Raw genomic sequence first — 13,308 nt, 5'->3', positions numbered from 1 at the left:
GCCAGGTTATTGCTCGCCTCCCAGTATCATTCACTGCCAGGTTACTGCTCGCCTACCAGTATCGGTCACTGCCAGGTTATTGCTCGCCTCCCAGTATCGGTCACTGCCAGGTTATTGCTCGCCTCCCAGTATCGGTCACTGCCATGTTATTGCTCGCCTCCCAGTATCGGTCACTGCCAGGTTATTGCTCGCCTCCCAGAATCGGTCACTACCAGGTTATTGCTGGCCTCCCAGTATCGGTCACTGCCAGGTTACTGCTCGCCTCCCAGTATCGGTCACTCACAGGTTACTGCTCGCCTCCCAGTATCGGTCACTGCCAGGTTATTGCTGGCCTCCCAGTATCGGTCACTGCCAGGTTATTGCTCGCCTCCCAGTATCGGTCACTGCCAGGTTATTGCTCGCCTCCCAGAATCGGTCACTACCAGGTTATTGCTGGCCTCCCAGTATCGGTCACTGCCAGGTTACTGCTCGCCTCCCAGTATCGGTCACTCACAGGTTACTGCTCGCCTCCCAGTATCGGTCACTGCCAGGTTATTGCTCGCCTCCCAGCATCGGTCACTCACAGGTCATTGCTCGCCTGCCAGTATCAGTCACTGCCAGGTTATTGCTCGCCTCCCAGTATCGGTCACTGCCAGGTTATTGCTCGCCTCCCAGTATCGGTCACTGCCAGGTTATTGCTGGCCTCCCAGTATCGGTCACTGCCAGGTTATTGCTCGCCTCCCAGTATCGGTCACTGCCAGGTTATTGCTCGCCTCCCAGTATCGGTCACTGCCAGGTTATTGCTCGCCTCCCAGTACCTGTCACTGCCAGGTTATTGCTGTCCTCCCAGTATCGGTCGCTGCCAGGTTATTGCTCGCCTCCCAGTATCGGTCACTGCCAGGTTATTGCTCGCCTCCCAGTATCGGTCACTCACAGGTCATTGCTCGCCTCCCAGTATCGGTCGCTGCCAGGTTATTGCTCGCCTCCCAGTATCGGTCACTGCCAGGTTATTGCTCGCCTCCCAGTATCGGTCACTCACAGGTCATTGCTCGCCTCCCAGTATCGGTCACTGCCAGGTTATTGCTCGCCTCCCAGTATCAATCACTGCCAGGTTATTGCTCGCCTCCCAGTATCGGTCACTGCCAGGTTATTGCTGGCCTCCCAGTATCGGTCACTGCCAGGTTACTGCTCGCCTCCCAGCATCGGTCACTGCCAGGTTATTGCTCGCCTCCCAGCATCGGTCACTCACAGGTCATTGCTCGCCTCCCAGTATCGGTCACTGCCAGCATCGGTCACTCCCATGTTATTGCTCACTCCCAGGCTATTGTTCGCTCTTAGTATCGGTCACTCCCAGGGTATTGATTATTCCCAGTATCGGTCACTTCCAGTTAATTGATCGCTCCCAGGGTATTAATCACTCCCAGGGTATTAATCACTCCCAGTATCGGTTACTCCAAGCCTATTGCTCGGGATCGGTCACTCCAAGAGTATAGATCGCTCCCAGAGTATCGGTCACTGCCAGAGCATTGATCACTCCCAGGGCATCGATCCGGCCCGACCCCCCCCCAAAATCTTTTGTTCGTGTTCCGAACACTCCTGCCCAATATCTCTCCAGCTTCTCACAGCTCCAAATCATATGTGCGTAGTTCGCTGGTCCTCACCCACACTTCTCGCACTCGTCTGCCATCCCCTGAAAGTATCCACTCATCCTCGCCCGAGTCATATGCACTCTATGTACCACCTTAAACTGTATCAGACTCATCCTCACACACCAGGTCAAATTCACCCTGCGTAATGCCTCACTCCACACTCACCAATTTATCTCCCCTCTCACTTCTTGATCCTCACCTGCATACACCCCTACTCTCCCAGCCATCCATATACCATCCGAGGGATCGGAACGCACTGGGAAGGGTGATCGGTACGTGCCGGGTGGGGGGAAATCAGCATCTGCCGGGAGGGGAGGATCAGTATGTGCCACGGCTATATATCACCATCAGTATTGGTGACTCCCAGCGCATTGCTCGCTCCCAATATAATTCACTCCCAGGGTCGGTCACCCCCAGGTTATTCTTCGTTCCCAGTATTGGTCACACCCAGGGTACGATCAGTCACTCCCAAGATATGATCGGTCCCAGGATCAGTCATACCATGGGTATATAATCACCACCAGCTTGGTGACTCCCAGCATATTGGTTTGCTCCCAGTATCGGTCACCACAACAGAATGAACGCTCCCAGAATCGGTCACCCCCAGGCTATTGCTCCCTCCCAGAATCGCTAACTCTCAGGTTATTGATCTCCCCCAGCATCGATCACTCCGAGGGTATTGCTCACTCCCAGTATCGATCATTCCTCCCAACACACGCTGATCCCCTTCTTCCGGCACATACTGATGCCGCCCACACGGCACATACTGATCCCCCCACTCCCGGTACGTACCCACCCCCCCACCCGGCGTGTACCGATCCCTCCTCTCGGCAGGTACCGATCCCCACTCACCTGGCACATACTGATCCCTTTCTCCCGGTACGTGCCGCACGACCCACCCGGCACATAAAGATCCCCGTCATCCTGTCACATAAAGATCCCCGTCCTCCTGGCACGTACCTTTGCCCGTCCCCGCCACGTACCTTTGCCCGCCCTCCCGGCACGTACCGACCCGCGCCCTCCCGGCACGTACCGACCCGCGCCCTCCCGGCACGTACCGACCCGCGTCCTCCCGGCACGTACCGACCCGCGTCCTCCCGGCACGTACCGACCCCCGTCCTCCCGGCACGTACCGACCCCCGTCCTCCCGGCACGTACCGACCCCCGTCCTCCCGGCACGTACCGACCCCCGTCCTCCCGGCACGTACCGACCCCCGTCCTCCCGGCACGTACCGACCCCCGTCCTCCCGGCACGTACCGACCCCCGCCCTCCCGGCACGTACCGACCCCCGCCCTCCCGGCACGTACCGACCCCCGCCCTCCCGGCACGTACCGACCCCCCGCCCTCCCGGCACGTACCGACCCCCGCCCTCCCGGCACGTACCGACCCCCGCCCTCCCGGCACGTACCGACCCCCGCCCTCCCGGCACGTACCGACCCCCGCCCTCCCGGCACGTACCGACCCCCGCCCTCCCGGCACGTACCGACCCCCGCCCTCCCGGCACGTACCGACCCCCGCCCTCCCGGCACGTACCGACCCCCGCCCTCCCGGCACGTACCGACCCCCGCCCTCCCGGCACGTACCGACCCCCGCCCTCCCGGCACGTACCGACCCCCGCCCTCCCGGCACGTACCGACCCCCGCCCTCCCGGCACGTACCGACCCCCGCCCTCCCGGCACGTACCGACCCCCGCCCTCCCGGCACGTACCGACCCCCGCCCTCCCGGCACGTACCGACCCCCGCCCTCCCGGCACGTACCGACCCCCGCCCTCCCGGCACGTACCGACCCCCGCCCTCCCGGCACGTACCGACCCCCGCCCTCCCGGCACGTACCGACCCCCGCCCTCCCGGCACGTACCGACCCCCGCCCTCCCGGCACGTACCGACCCCCGCCCTCCCGGCACGTACCGACCCCCGCCCTCCCGGCACGTACCGACCCCCGCCCTCCCGGCACGTACCGACCCCCGCCCTCCCGGCACGTACCGACCCCCGCCCTCCCGGCACGTACCGACCCCCGCCCTCCCGGCACGTACCGACCCCCGCCCTCCCGGCACGTACCGACCCCCGCCCTCCCGGCACGTACCGACCCCCGCCCTCCCGGCACGTACCGACCCCCGCCCTCCCGGCACGTACCGACCCCCGCCCTCCCGGCACGTACCGACCCCCGTCCTCCCGGCACGTACCGACCCCCGTCCTCCCGGCACGTACCGACCCCCCGACCCCTGTCCTCCCGGCACGTACCGATCCCCGTCCTCCCGGCACGTACCGACCCCCGTCCTCCCGGCACGTACCGACCCCCGTCCTCCCGGCACGTACCGACCCCCGGCACGTACCGACCCCCGGCCCGTACCGATCCCCGGCCCCCCGGCACGTACCGATCCCCGTCCCCCCGGCACGTACCGATCCCCGTCCCCCCGGCACGTACCGATCCCCGTCCCCCGGCACGTACCGATCCCCCTCCCCCCGGCACGTACCGATCCCCCTCCCCCCGGCACGTACCGATCCCCGTCCTCCCGGCACGTACCGATCCCCGTCCTCCCGGCACGTACCGATCCCCGTCCTCCCGGCACGTACCGATCCCCGTCCTCCCGGCACGTACCGATCCCCGTCCTCCCGGCACGTACCGATCCCCGTCCTCCCGGCACGTACCGATCCCCGTCCTCCCGGCACGTACCGATCCCCGTCCTCCCGGCACGTACCGATCCCCGTACTCCCGGCACGTACCGATCCCCGTCCTCCCGGCACGTACCGATCCCAGTCCTCCCGGCACGTACCGATCCCCGTCCTCCCGGCACGAACCGATCCCCGTCCTCCCGGCACATACCGACCCCCCCCTCCTGGCATATGCCGACCCCCCCCCCTCCTGGCATATGCCGATCCCCCCCCCTCCTGGCATATGCCGATCCCCCCTCCTGGCACATGCCGATCCACCCTCTGACACATACCAAGTCCTCCACAAAATATTAATCACGCCAACATATTGGGCTCTCTCCCCCCGCACCCCCCCCTCCTCCCCCTCCAATCCCAGCACCGGTCCCTCCTCCCAGATACCGAACCGTTGATACACATCTGCAATTGCTGATCCCTAGCTGCCGATGCCAATCCCTAGCAGCCGATACCGATCCCCAACTGTCGCCAGTGAATCCTCCTCAAGGTATTGAGCCTGGCAATCCCCGGTACAAACCCAACCAGCACAGTCCACTCCATCCCCCCACCCAATATTGATCTATCCCAGTATTGATCCCCCTCGGTGTTGAGCTCTGTCACCCACCCGGCACTGGCCTTCCTCTTCCCTATGTGCCCCAAACCCCAACAGTGATGTATGCCGGTATTGATTCCCCTCACTCTCCAGCGCAGCCCCCCCCCCCCCGATCTATCCCAGTATTCATCCCTCTCGGAATTGAGCAACACCCCCTCCCTATGGTATGAGCCAAGTACAGAAATCCCCTCCCCGGGAACCGCCTCGCCCTGAGAGCTGGATCCCTCGAATATCTGGACCCCTCCTGGTACTGGCCATTCCCTTTTCCCGGCACTGACGGACCCCCTGCCGGCGGCAATCGCTGTCCCAGTAAATGGATGCCTCCCACTATATGTATCAAACTGGGTCCCTCCCAGTGTGTGGATCGAGAAGGATCCCTCCCAGTGTGTGGATCTGTGTGGGGCTCTCCCACTGTGTGGAGCCCTCCCGCTGTGGGGATCATGTGGATCCCTCCCACTGTGCGGATATTCGGGGATCTCTCCCGCTGTATGGATCTATGTGGATCTCTCCCGCTGTATGGATCTATGTGGATCTCTCCCGCTGTATGGATCTATGTGGATCCCTCCTGCTATGGATCTATGTTTATCCCTCACCCTGCGTGGATCCCTCCTGCTGTGTAGATCCCTCCTTCTGTGTGGGTCCTGTCTGCTGTGGATCCCACCCACTGTGTGGATCCCTCCCGCTGCGTGGATCCCGTCTGCTGTGTGGATCCCGTCTGCTGTGTGGATCTATGTGCATCCCTCCTGCTGTGTGGATCTATGTGCATCCCTCCTGCTGTGTGGATCTATGTGCATCCCTCCCGCTGTGTGGATCTACGTGAATCCCTCTCGCTGTACGGATCTACGTGGATCCCTCTCGCTGTACGGATCTACGTGCATCCCTCCCGCTGTGTGGATCTACGTGAATCCCTCTCGCTGTACGGATCTACGTGGATCCCTCTCGCTGTACGGATCTACGTGGATCCCTCTCGCTGTACGGATCTACGTGGATCCCTCTCGCTGTACGGATCTACGTGGATCCCTCTCGCTGTACGGATCTACGTGGATCCCTCTCGCTGTACAGATCTACGTGGATCCCTCTCGCTGTATGGATCTATGTGGATCCCTCCTGCAATAAGGATCTATGTGGATCCCTCCTGCAATAAGGATCTATGTGGATCCCTCCTGCAATAAGGATCTATGTGGATCCCTCCTGCAATAAGGATCTATGTGGATCCCTCCTGCAATAAGGATCTATGTGGATCCCTCCTGCAATAAGGATCTATGTGGATCCCTCCTGCAATAAGGATCTATGTGGATCCCTCCTGCAATAAGGATCTATGTGGATCCCTCCCACTATATGGAACTGTATGGATCCTCCCACTGGGTGGATCCCACCCAGTGGGGGGGGGGGGGGGGTAGCATATTGACCCCTCCCCCCACAACAACAACCCCCTGCCCCCCCTCCCCCCAGCGCGCGCTCCCAGGACAAAGGGCGCTAGTCTGCGCGCGCTCTGTAGGCTGTAGGGGGTGCGAGCGCGCGCCTCCCCCTCAGGACTGGCGGGCGGGAGGGAAGATTCTGAGAGTGTGTAGGGAGGTGGGGAGTCCCTCTGTCTCGGTCTGTGGGGGGAACTCTGTCTGTGGGGGTGGGGACTCTGTGTCTCTCTCACCTCCTCCTCGCTGCCGCCAAAGAGCTGCTCGAAGCGGCTGAGCCCGGCCTCCAGCCTCGCGCCCGCTGGCGCTCCGCCGCCGCCGTCTGCCTCCCTGCCCGGGCTGCCGAGCCTCCTCCTCCGCCTCCTCAGCGCCCAGCGCCGTCTCTCGCAAGGCCTGGCCGGGAAGCGGCACCGGGCCGCCGCCGTCGCCATCTTGAAGCGCCTCTGTGTGTCTCTCTCTCTGTGTCTCTGTGTTTGACGGTAGGTGTGAGGAGAGGGGGGGGGAGGGGCGGCCTTGTCAGCGCCCCGTACACTGAGAGAAGGGGGAAGACAGAACGCCAGTGCGCATGCCTGCCACCGCAGGCCGGGATTTGTAGTTCATTCTTCCCCCCCTCCCGGGGACTACAACTCCCGGCGGGACCACAGCCCGCGCGCTGGCCTACGGTAGTTGTAGTTCCGCTGGGACTATAGTTCCCGGCCGCCAGTGCGTACCCGAGGCTAGTGCGCCTGCGCGGGAAGCGGGGCCAGTCACCCAACGCGCCTGCGCCATCTCCCCTTTGAGACCCTGGGAGGATCGTCATTCTGCCTGCGCTCCCCGCTGATGACTCGTGGGGTCGGTCACTGCGCCTGCGTGAGCTTCCCCTCACCGCTCTGACGACCAGTGGGGTCATCACTGCGCTTGCGTGAGCTCCCCGCTTTAAGCCCAGAGCGCATGCGCTCTTCTCCTCTCCCCCCCCCCCCCCCCGAGACCCGAGGAGAACCATTGGGCCTGCGCTCTTTTGACTTGAGTCCAATGGACGGTCGCGTTACTTCCCTCCCTTGCTGAACCCCAGGAAAGGCCAGTGCACCTGCGCTCACGCCCCTTTTGAAATCCAGGGACGGCTACTGCGCCCCCAGTGAGATCCACTGCGACGGGGCGCTTTTTAAAAACCCGGGAGGGCCACCCACGCCAACCAAAGCCATGGGGAAGGACGGGATTTGTAGTTCCCTCTCAGAACTACAATTCCTGACGTCTCCACCTCACCAGCCGCACTCTATTGTCAGCCGGAGCCTCTGCCCACTCGCGATCTCCCCCTGCCCCGGGAGTGTGGCGTCTCCGCGGAGCTGTAGTCCGCCCTCTGCTTCATCAGATAGGTAGAGGCCGCGAGTGAACTACAACCGCCAATGCGCATGCTCCTCCCAATACAGGCTGTGCTGCTGCCAATTTGGTGCAGCAAGAGTAGCTCAACAATTGTCTAATTTATCTTGCATTCAAAGCCCCTGGTGAACCAACGACTCTGGCTTTTACAATGGGAGTTTCCCATGTAAACAGTCACGTTGACGCCCTCCCGCCACTGGAAGCGCTGCAGATCCCTCCCTGGGAGGGGCTTGCACTGTGGCCCATGTCCAGGAGTCCGGTCTGGGTGCAAAAGCGTCAGCGTGTGAATCCAACCTGCTGCCCAAGCTGGGGGGCACCACAGTGCTTCCAGTGGCAGAAGGGTGTCACTGCGGTGCTACCAGTTACATGGGAATCAGGCAATTGTTATGACGCAGAAGGAGGCCATTCGACCCATCGTGTCTGCACGGGCTCTCCAAACAAGCATCTGGCTTAGTGCCATTCCCCTGCCTTTTCCCGTACCCCTGCTCATTGTTTCTATTCAAATATTCATCTATTGTCCTCTCACATTTCCCATTTGAATCTGCCTCCATCACACCTGCAGGCACTGAATTCCAGACCCCAACCACTCACTTTGTGTAAAAATGTTTTCTCTCATATCACATTTGGTTCTTTTGAGAATCACTTTAACCTGCATCCCTCTCATTTTCCATCCTTTTACGAGTAGGAACAGCTCCTGTCCAGCCCCCCTCATGATATTGAACATGTCTATCAAATCTCCTCTTAGCTTCCTTCTCTCTGAGGACAGTCCCAACCTCTCCGATCTATCCACATCACTAAAGTTTTTCATCCCAAGAACCACTATTGCAAATCTCTTCCACACTCTCTCCAAAGTATCCACATCCTTTCTGGCACCCAGAATTGAGGTCGAACTAGCATCTTGTAACTCGCATTATAAATTTGCAGGTGGGATTTACGACGAGATTTGACTGCAGGGTAGTGGGGCGGGGGAACAACGTTTGTATGAAGGAGCTCCTTGCGCTGCCTGAGAATGTGGGGGAGGCAGATTTTATCGAGGATTTCAAAACACAATCAGAAAAAGAAAGAATATGCAGCTGGAGGAGCGGCAAGCATGCTTTGCTCATTTGGATAGCCGGAGAAGGCACAATGGGCCAAATGGCCTCCTTTTGCACTGCAACAATTTCCCATCTCTAGGATTTTTAAAATGTAGATTGCATCGTGTCTCACCAATTTGAGTTCGATTCTGAACACACCTCGAAATCTGCTAAATTTTGAGGTTACATTTTTTCTATTGATCCGCAGATGTGCAACATGTCCAACAATTAAGAATTTTTTCTGAAGGGAGGTCACTGCTGTAATGTAAGCAGCCAATTCATGCACAACAGGATGCGACAGACAACAACATGATAATCAACCGATCGTCTCTATTTTGTGATGCAAGTTAAGGGATAAATATTATCCCCGGGCAACCGCACCCCGATCTCCATTCCTCTTCCTACAAATAGTAGCCATGGCATCTTTTACACCCACCTGAGAGGGCAGACGGAGCTTTGGTTTCAGGTCTTATCCAGACGTGTGCTCTTCTGACAGTGCAGCACTCCCTCAGTACTGACCCTCTGACAGCACTCCTTCAGTACTGACCCTCTTGACAGTGCAGCCCTCCCTCTGTACTGACCCTCTGACAATGCAGCCCTCCCTCAGTACTGACCCTCTGACAGTGCAGCACTCCCTCAGTACTGCACCTCTGGCAATGCAGCGCTCACTCAGGACCGACCCTCTGACAGTGCAGCACTCCCTCAGAACTGACACTCCAGCAGTGCAGCGCTCCCTCAGTACTGACCCTCTGACAATGCAGCCCTCCCTCTGTACTGACCCTCTGACAGTGCAGCTCTCCCTCAGGACTAATCCTCTGACAGTGCAGCGCTCCCTTAGTACTTACCCTCCGACAGGGCAGCGCTCCCTCAGTACTGACCCTCCAACAGTGCAGGGCTCCCTCAGTACTGGGGGGGGAACGCAATGAGGCTGTGACCGTGTAGTATATATATATAGTAGTTATGGGCCTGGGTTTAGAGAACCCCAACGTGTATCATGGAGTCCATCTGACCCACAACGTTTACTAGATTGTGGTATGGGGAGCACACGGCCCACTCTGCAGGTGTGGTACAGCAGAATTGGGAGAGTATTTTTTAAAGGAAAACAATGTTTATTCTATGAACTCAAGTTAACTTTTTTAAAACATACAGTGAACATCTTAGCAACCATTAATTCAAATACAACCCCCAAAGACTACAACACTAAGTAAACCTTTTAGCTTTCCTTTTAACATCCATAAGACTTAAAAACAAAACCTTTATCAGAAGCACTTCAGATTAAAGTCACTACAGTTATTAGTTTTAAATCACCAGGATCGATTTTCAGTTTTTAAATTACAGAGAGAGAGACTAATACACCTTCTGGCTGTGACCAGCTATCGAGCTCTGAAAACGAAACTAAAACACACACTGCAGGCTGCTCAAAAACGAAAGTAAAAAGCTGACAGACAGCCCAGCTCCACCCACTCTCTGACATCACTGCATTAGGAAACACCCATTTCTTAAAGGTACTCTCGCTGCAGATATTTATATACATACCTATTTATAAACACCCATTTCGTAAAGGTACTCCCACATGACAATAGTCAATCGCAAACTATGGGAGACCGTGAATCTGGAATGATTCACATCACCAGAGTACTATGAGAGGTCTGTGGCTGCAGGGATGGGCTAAATCAAAAGTCTTTCACTGTTTGACCCACACCCTGTAACTCAATGTGTGAGAGATGGATACACCCTTTATATAGAACCATGAGCCGTAGACCTGTATATCCTGGGAAACCAGTCTGACATCCCAGTCAGAGGAGGGAGGAATGAGAACTGCGGTGCCTAACACTAAAATCAAAAATGGTTCATCCAAGATTGCAATCCAGATCCCCGAACCACCACAGAAATGTTAAACCGAGGCCTCAACCCACTTACCCATTCTTGTCTTCAAATCCCTCCCTCTCTCGGTAAGAAATGCCAGATAAACCCAACAGGCCTGGCAGTATCTGTGGAGAGAGGAGCAGGTCTTGACACCTTTTAAAAAATGTCTCTGTTTGTCCTGACGATGCAAACTCCTCCCCCACAAAGCCATCTGTCACTTGTTCTGAAGTTTTGATTTCACTGAGCACTAACCTTTCTTATTCTATTAACATTCTTGTTTAAAATTTAAAGGACCCAATTTTTTCCAATGAAAGGGCAATTTAGCGTGGCCAATCCACCTACTCTGCACATCTTTGGGTTTGGGGGTTACACCCACGCAGAATTGGGGAGAATGTGCAACGTTCACACGGAATGTGACCCAGGGCCAGGTCCTCAATGCCGTGATGCCGCAGTGCTAATACGTTCTGTTACCTTACCTTAATGACACTATCAGCACCTTCTTCAGTCCTTAATGTCCATTAACACTCCCTTTCTCTCGTGACCATGGCACCTTTGGCAATATCTTGTTGCTAACTTTTGCCTTAGTTTAATTGCTCTGTTTTATCACCTTTGCTCTTGAGTCGCCTGGTATATTTATGATACCGCCACGTGGTTCAAGTACGAGTAATGATCAATAATCCAATACACCGCTTAGTAAGATTTAAATCAAAGCACATTTATTATACACAGTAATCACTACTCATGTACAAATTCTACGTCTAAGCTACTTCTACAGCTAACAAGCCAATACTTAACTTGGAACTGGCCCACCAGGTCAGGGAAACAAATGGCCTTTCGTTCGGGTTCTGAGTCTGCGGGATTCGAAGTTGGTACGGATTGGTAGCTAGGAGCACCTATCTTGTATCGAGCGTTGAAGTAAGACTTACTGGATATCTGCGGCGGCTGAACCGGTCACTGTCAAAGGTTGGTTCGCGTTGCTGAGTGACCCGGTCAAGAAGAACAATTCGAACTTGGGCTTGATTCTTATAGTCCCCATGGGGCTTCCCGCCTTTCGGGGTGGACCCTGTACCTGGTTCCAAGTGATTGGACTTTGTCCCAATCACTTGGTTCGATTTTCTCCAATGCTGGAGTGGTTCCCTGATCGATGGGCGGTCTTGAGGTGGTCGTTCACCTCCTTTTGTGTAGGCTTCTGCTGACGCCGAAGAGTCTGGTTTTGCTTTATGTGTCTAAATGTTGCTCATTGTTCCCGGGGATTGCTCATTAATATGCAGATGGCTGGTGTTTTGTTATGCTGATGGTTGCTGGTATCGATCTTGTCTGGCCTTTCCAGAGGTAAATACACACTCAACCTGCAGCTGCTCGTTTGTGTCCTGTTGGCTGACTTTCCCATCAGCCTTTGCCGTTCGCCATTTAAATCGGGAGTTGGCCAAATTAAATCGGGAGTTGGCCATTTTAAATCGGGAGTTAGCCATTTTAACTGGCTACATTCCCTCCTTGTGATCCTAACGCGAAGCGTGAAGGATCGCATAACTATGTTGCTTTCCATTCCCTGACCTGGGGGGGGGGACACTTCCTTCATGATCTCTGCACTGACCATAGCTATGCAAAAAAATTTTAACTAACAATTCTAAGGGCGCTATGTCAAACAGGGACATGCATTACAAAACAATAAACTGGGAACCTCTAACTATTCTTAATACACTACACTCACTTAAACATTTCATCATCCTAACTTCCTCAACCATACAAACAAAATCATAGCATTTTATACATCAGTCTTCCTGGCTTGGCAGTCAAGCTCAGGATCGTACAATTTACTCATGAACAGTTCTTTACATTTCTTTATTTACAATAAACGCAAGTGAATGCACTTTATTATAGATCGCGGGGGTCGGGGGTTTGGTCGTATCCGAACATAGGGGATCTGATCCTATATACCAGGGTTCGAGCGCGGTAGGCTCTCCTCCATTTCCGTAGACGCATAGTCTGTACTATGCAGCAGAGTATCGCTAATACCAGTAATGTTTCGATTACATAGGACAGGGAGTATCAGGTTATAAACCTGGCACACCAAGATGATGTGGTGTCGCTGGTGACTGGGCTCTGGGTACTGCGGGGAAGTGAAACATTAACGGCTGGGGGGCTTGAAGTCATGGGGGTCGCGTTCACGCGCAACCAAAAGTCCATAAACATGATGCTGATCCATATGAAGGAAGTCCTCATGGCTCTTCTCTTTCCTTTCTTTCTTTTCTCCGGTCCTGGAGCTTCTGGAGTTCTGTGGAAACAAGCATAGTGTCTGTAACTATCTTTGTTTAATATCTCGTACGATAGTGTGTCTGTCCTGTAGATTACTCCCTTTATAATTGGTCACGATGTGTGACTGCCTCATTTTTTTTTCAAAAATCGAATTTTAGGACAAGACACACTTCCCAATAATGAACCAGTGTGAGCCGTCTCGCAGACTGTGCAATTTACCATCCAAATGTTTCAGGATGTAAATAGCATGTGGTTGGCAACCTAAAGGTTACCTAAACAAAACACAACTTTTTTAACTAAAATTTTCAAAATGAGGTGCGTATGGGCCGCGATGGGTAAGAGTTGGATGGAGTCCCCGGGTAGGACGGCTACCAATGCCGTGTCTCTCCTACCCGAGCGTAGTTGACCAGAGGGGGGGGGGGGGGGCGGTTCCCAGGCAGGACGGGTCCCAAGCCGT

The 13,308-nt window shown here is 55.9% G+C and overlaps 1 protein-coding gene across 4 annotated transcripts in view; it reads right to left on the bottom strand.

The window, feature by feature from the left end:
* The window catches only part of LOC140386490 (histone-lysine N-methyltransferase 2B-like), a 310,024-nt gene extending 299,292 nt beyond the window's left edge, over positions 1 to 10,732 (bottom strand). For 2 of the 4 annotated variants that reach the window (XM_072468880.1, XM_072468881.1), the window contains exon 1: positions 6,537 to 6,842. In XM_072468880.1, coding sequence (XP_072324981.1) covers positions 6,537 to 6,731 — 195 coding nt within the window. In that variant the 5' untranslated portion in view covers positions 6,732 to 6,842. Of the gene's footprint in view, positions 1 to 6,536; positions 6,843 to 10,649 lie in introns of those variants that run through there. The other 2 variants (XM_072468882.1, XM_072468883.1) reach the window with 2 other exon arrangements.
* Positions 10,733 to 13,308: the final 2,576 nt, after the last annotated feature.

Source organism: Scyliorhinus torazame, chromosome 12, assembly GCF_047496885.1.
Source record: "Scyliorhinus torazame isolate Kashiwa2021f chromosome 12, sScyTor2.1, whole genome shotgun sequence".
Taxonomy (NCBI): Eukaryota; Metazoa; Chordata; class Chondrichthyes; order Carcharhiniformes; family Scyliorhinidae; genus Scyliorhinus; species Scyliorhinus torazame.
This window is presented reverse-complemented; position numbering and strand designations above follow the sequence as displayed.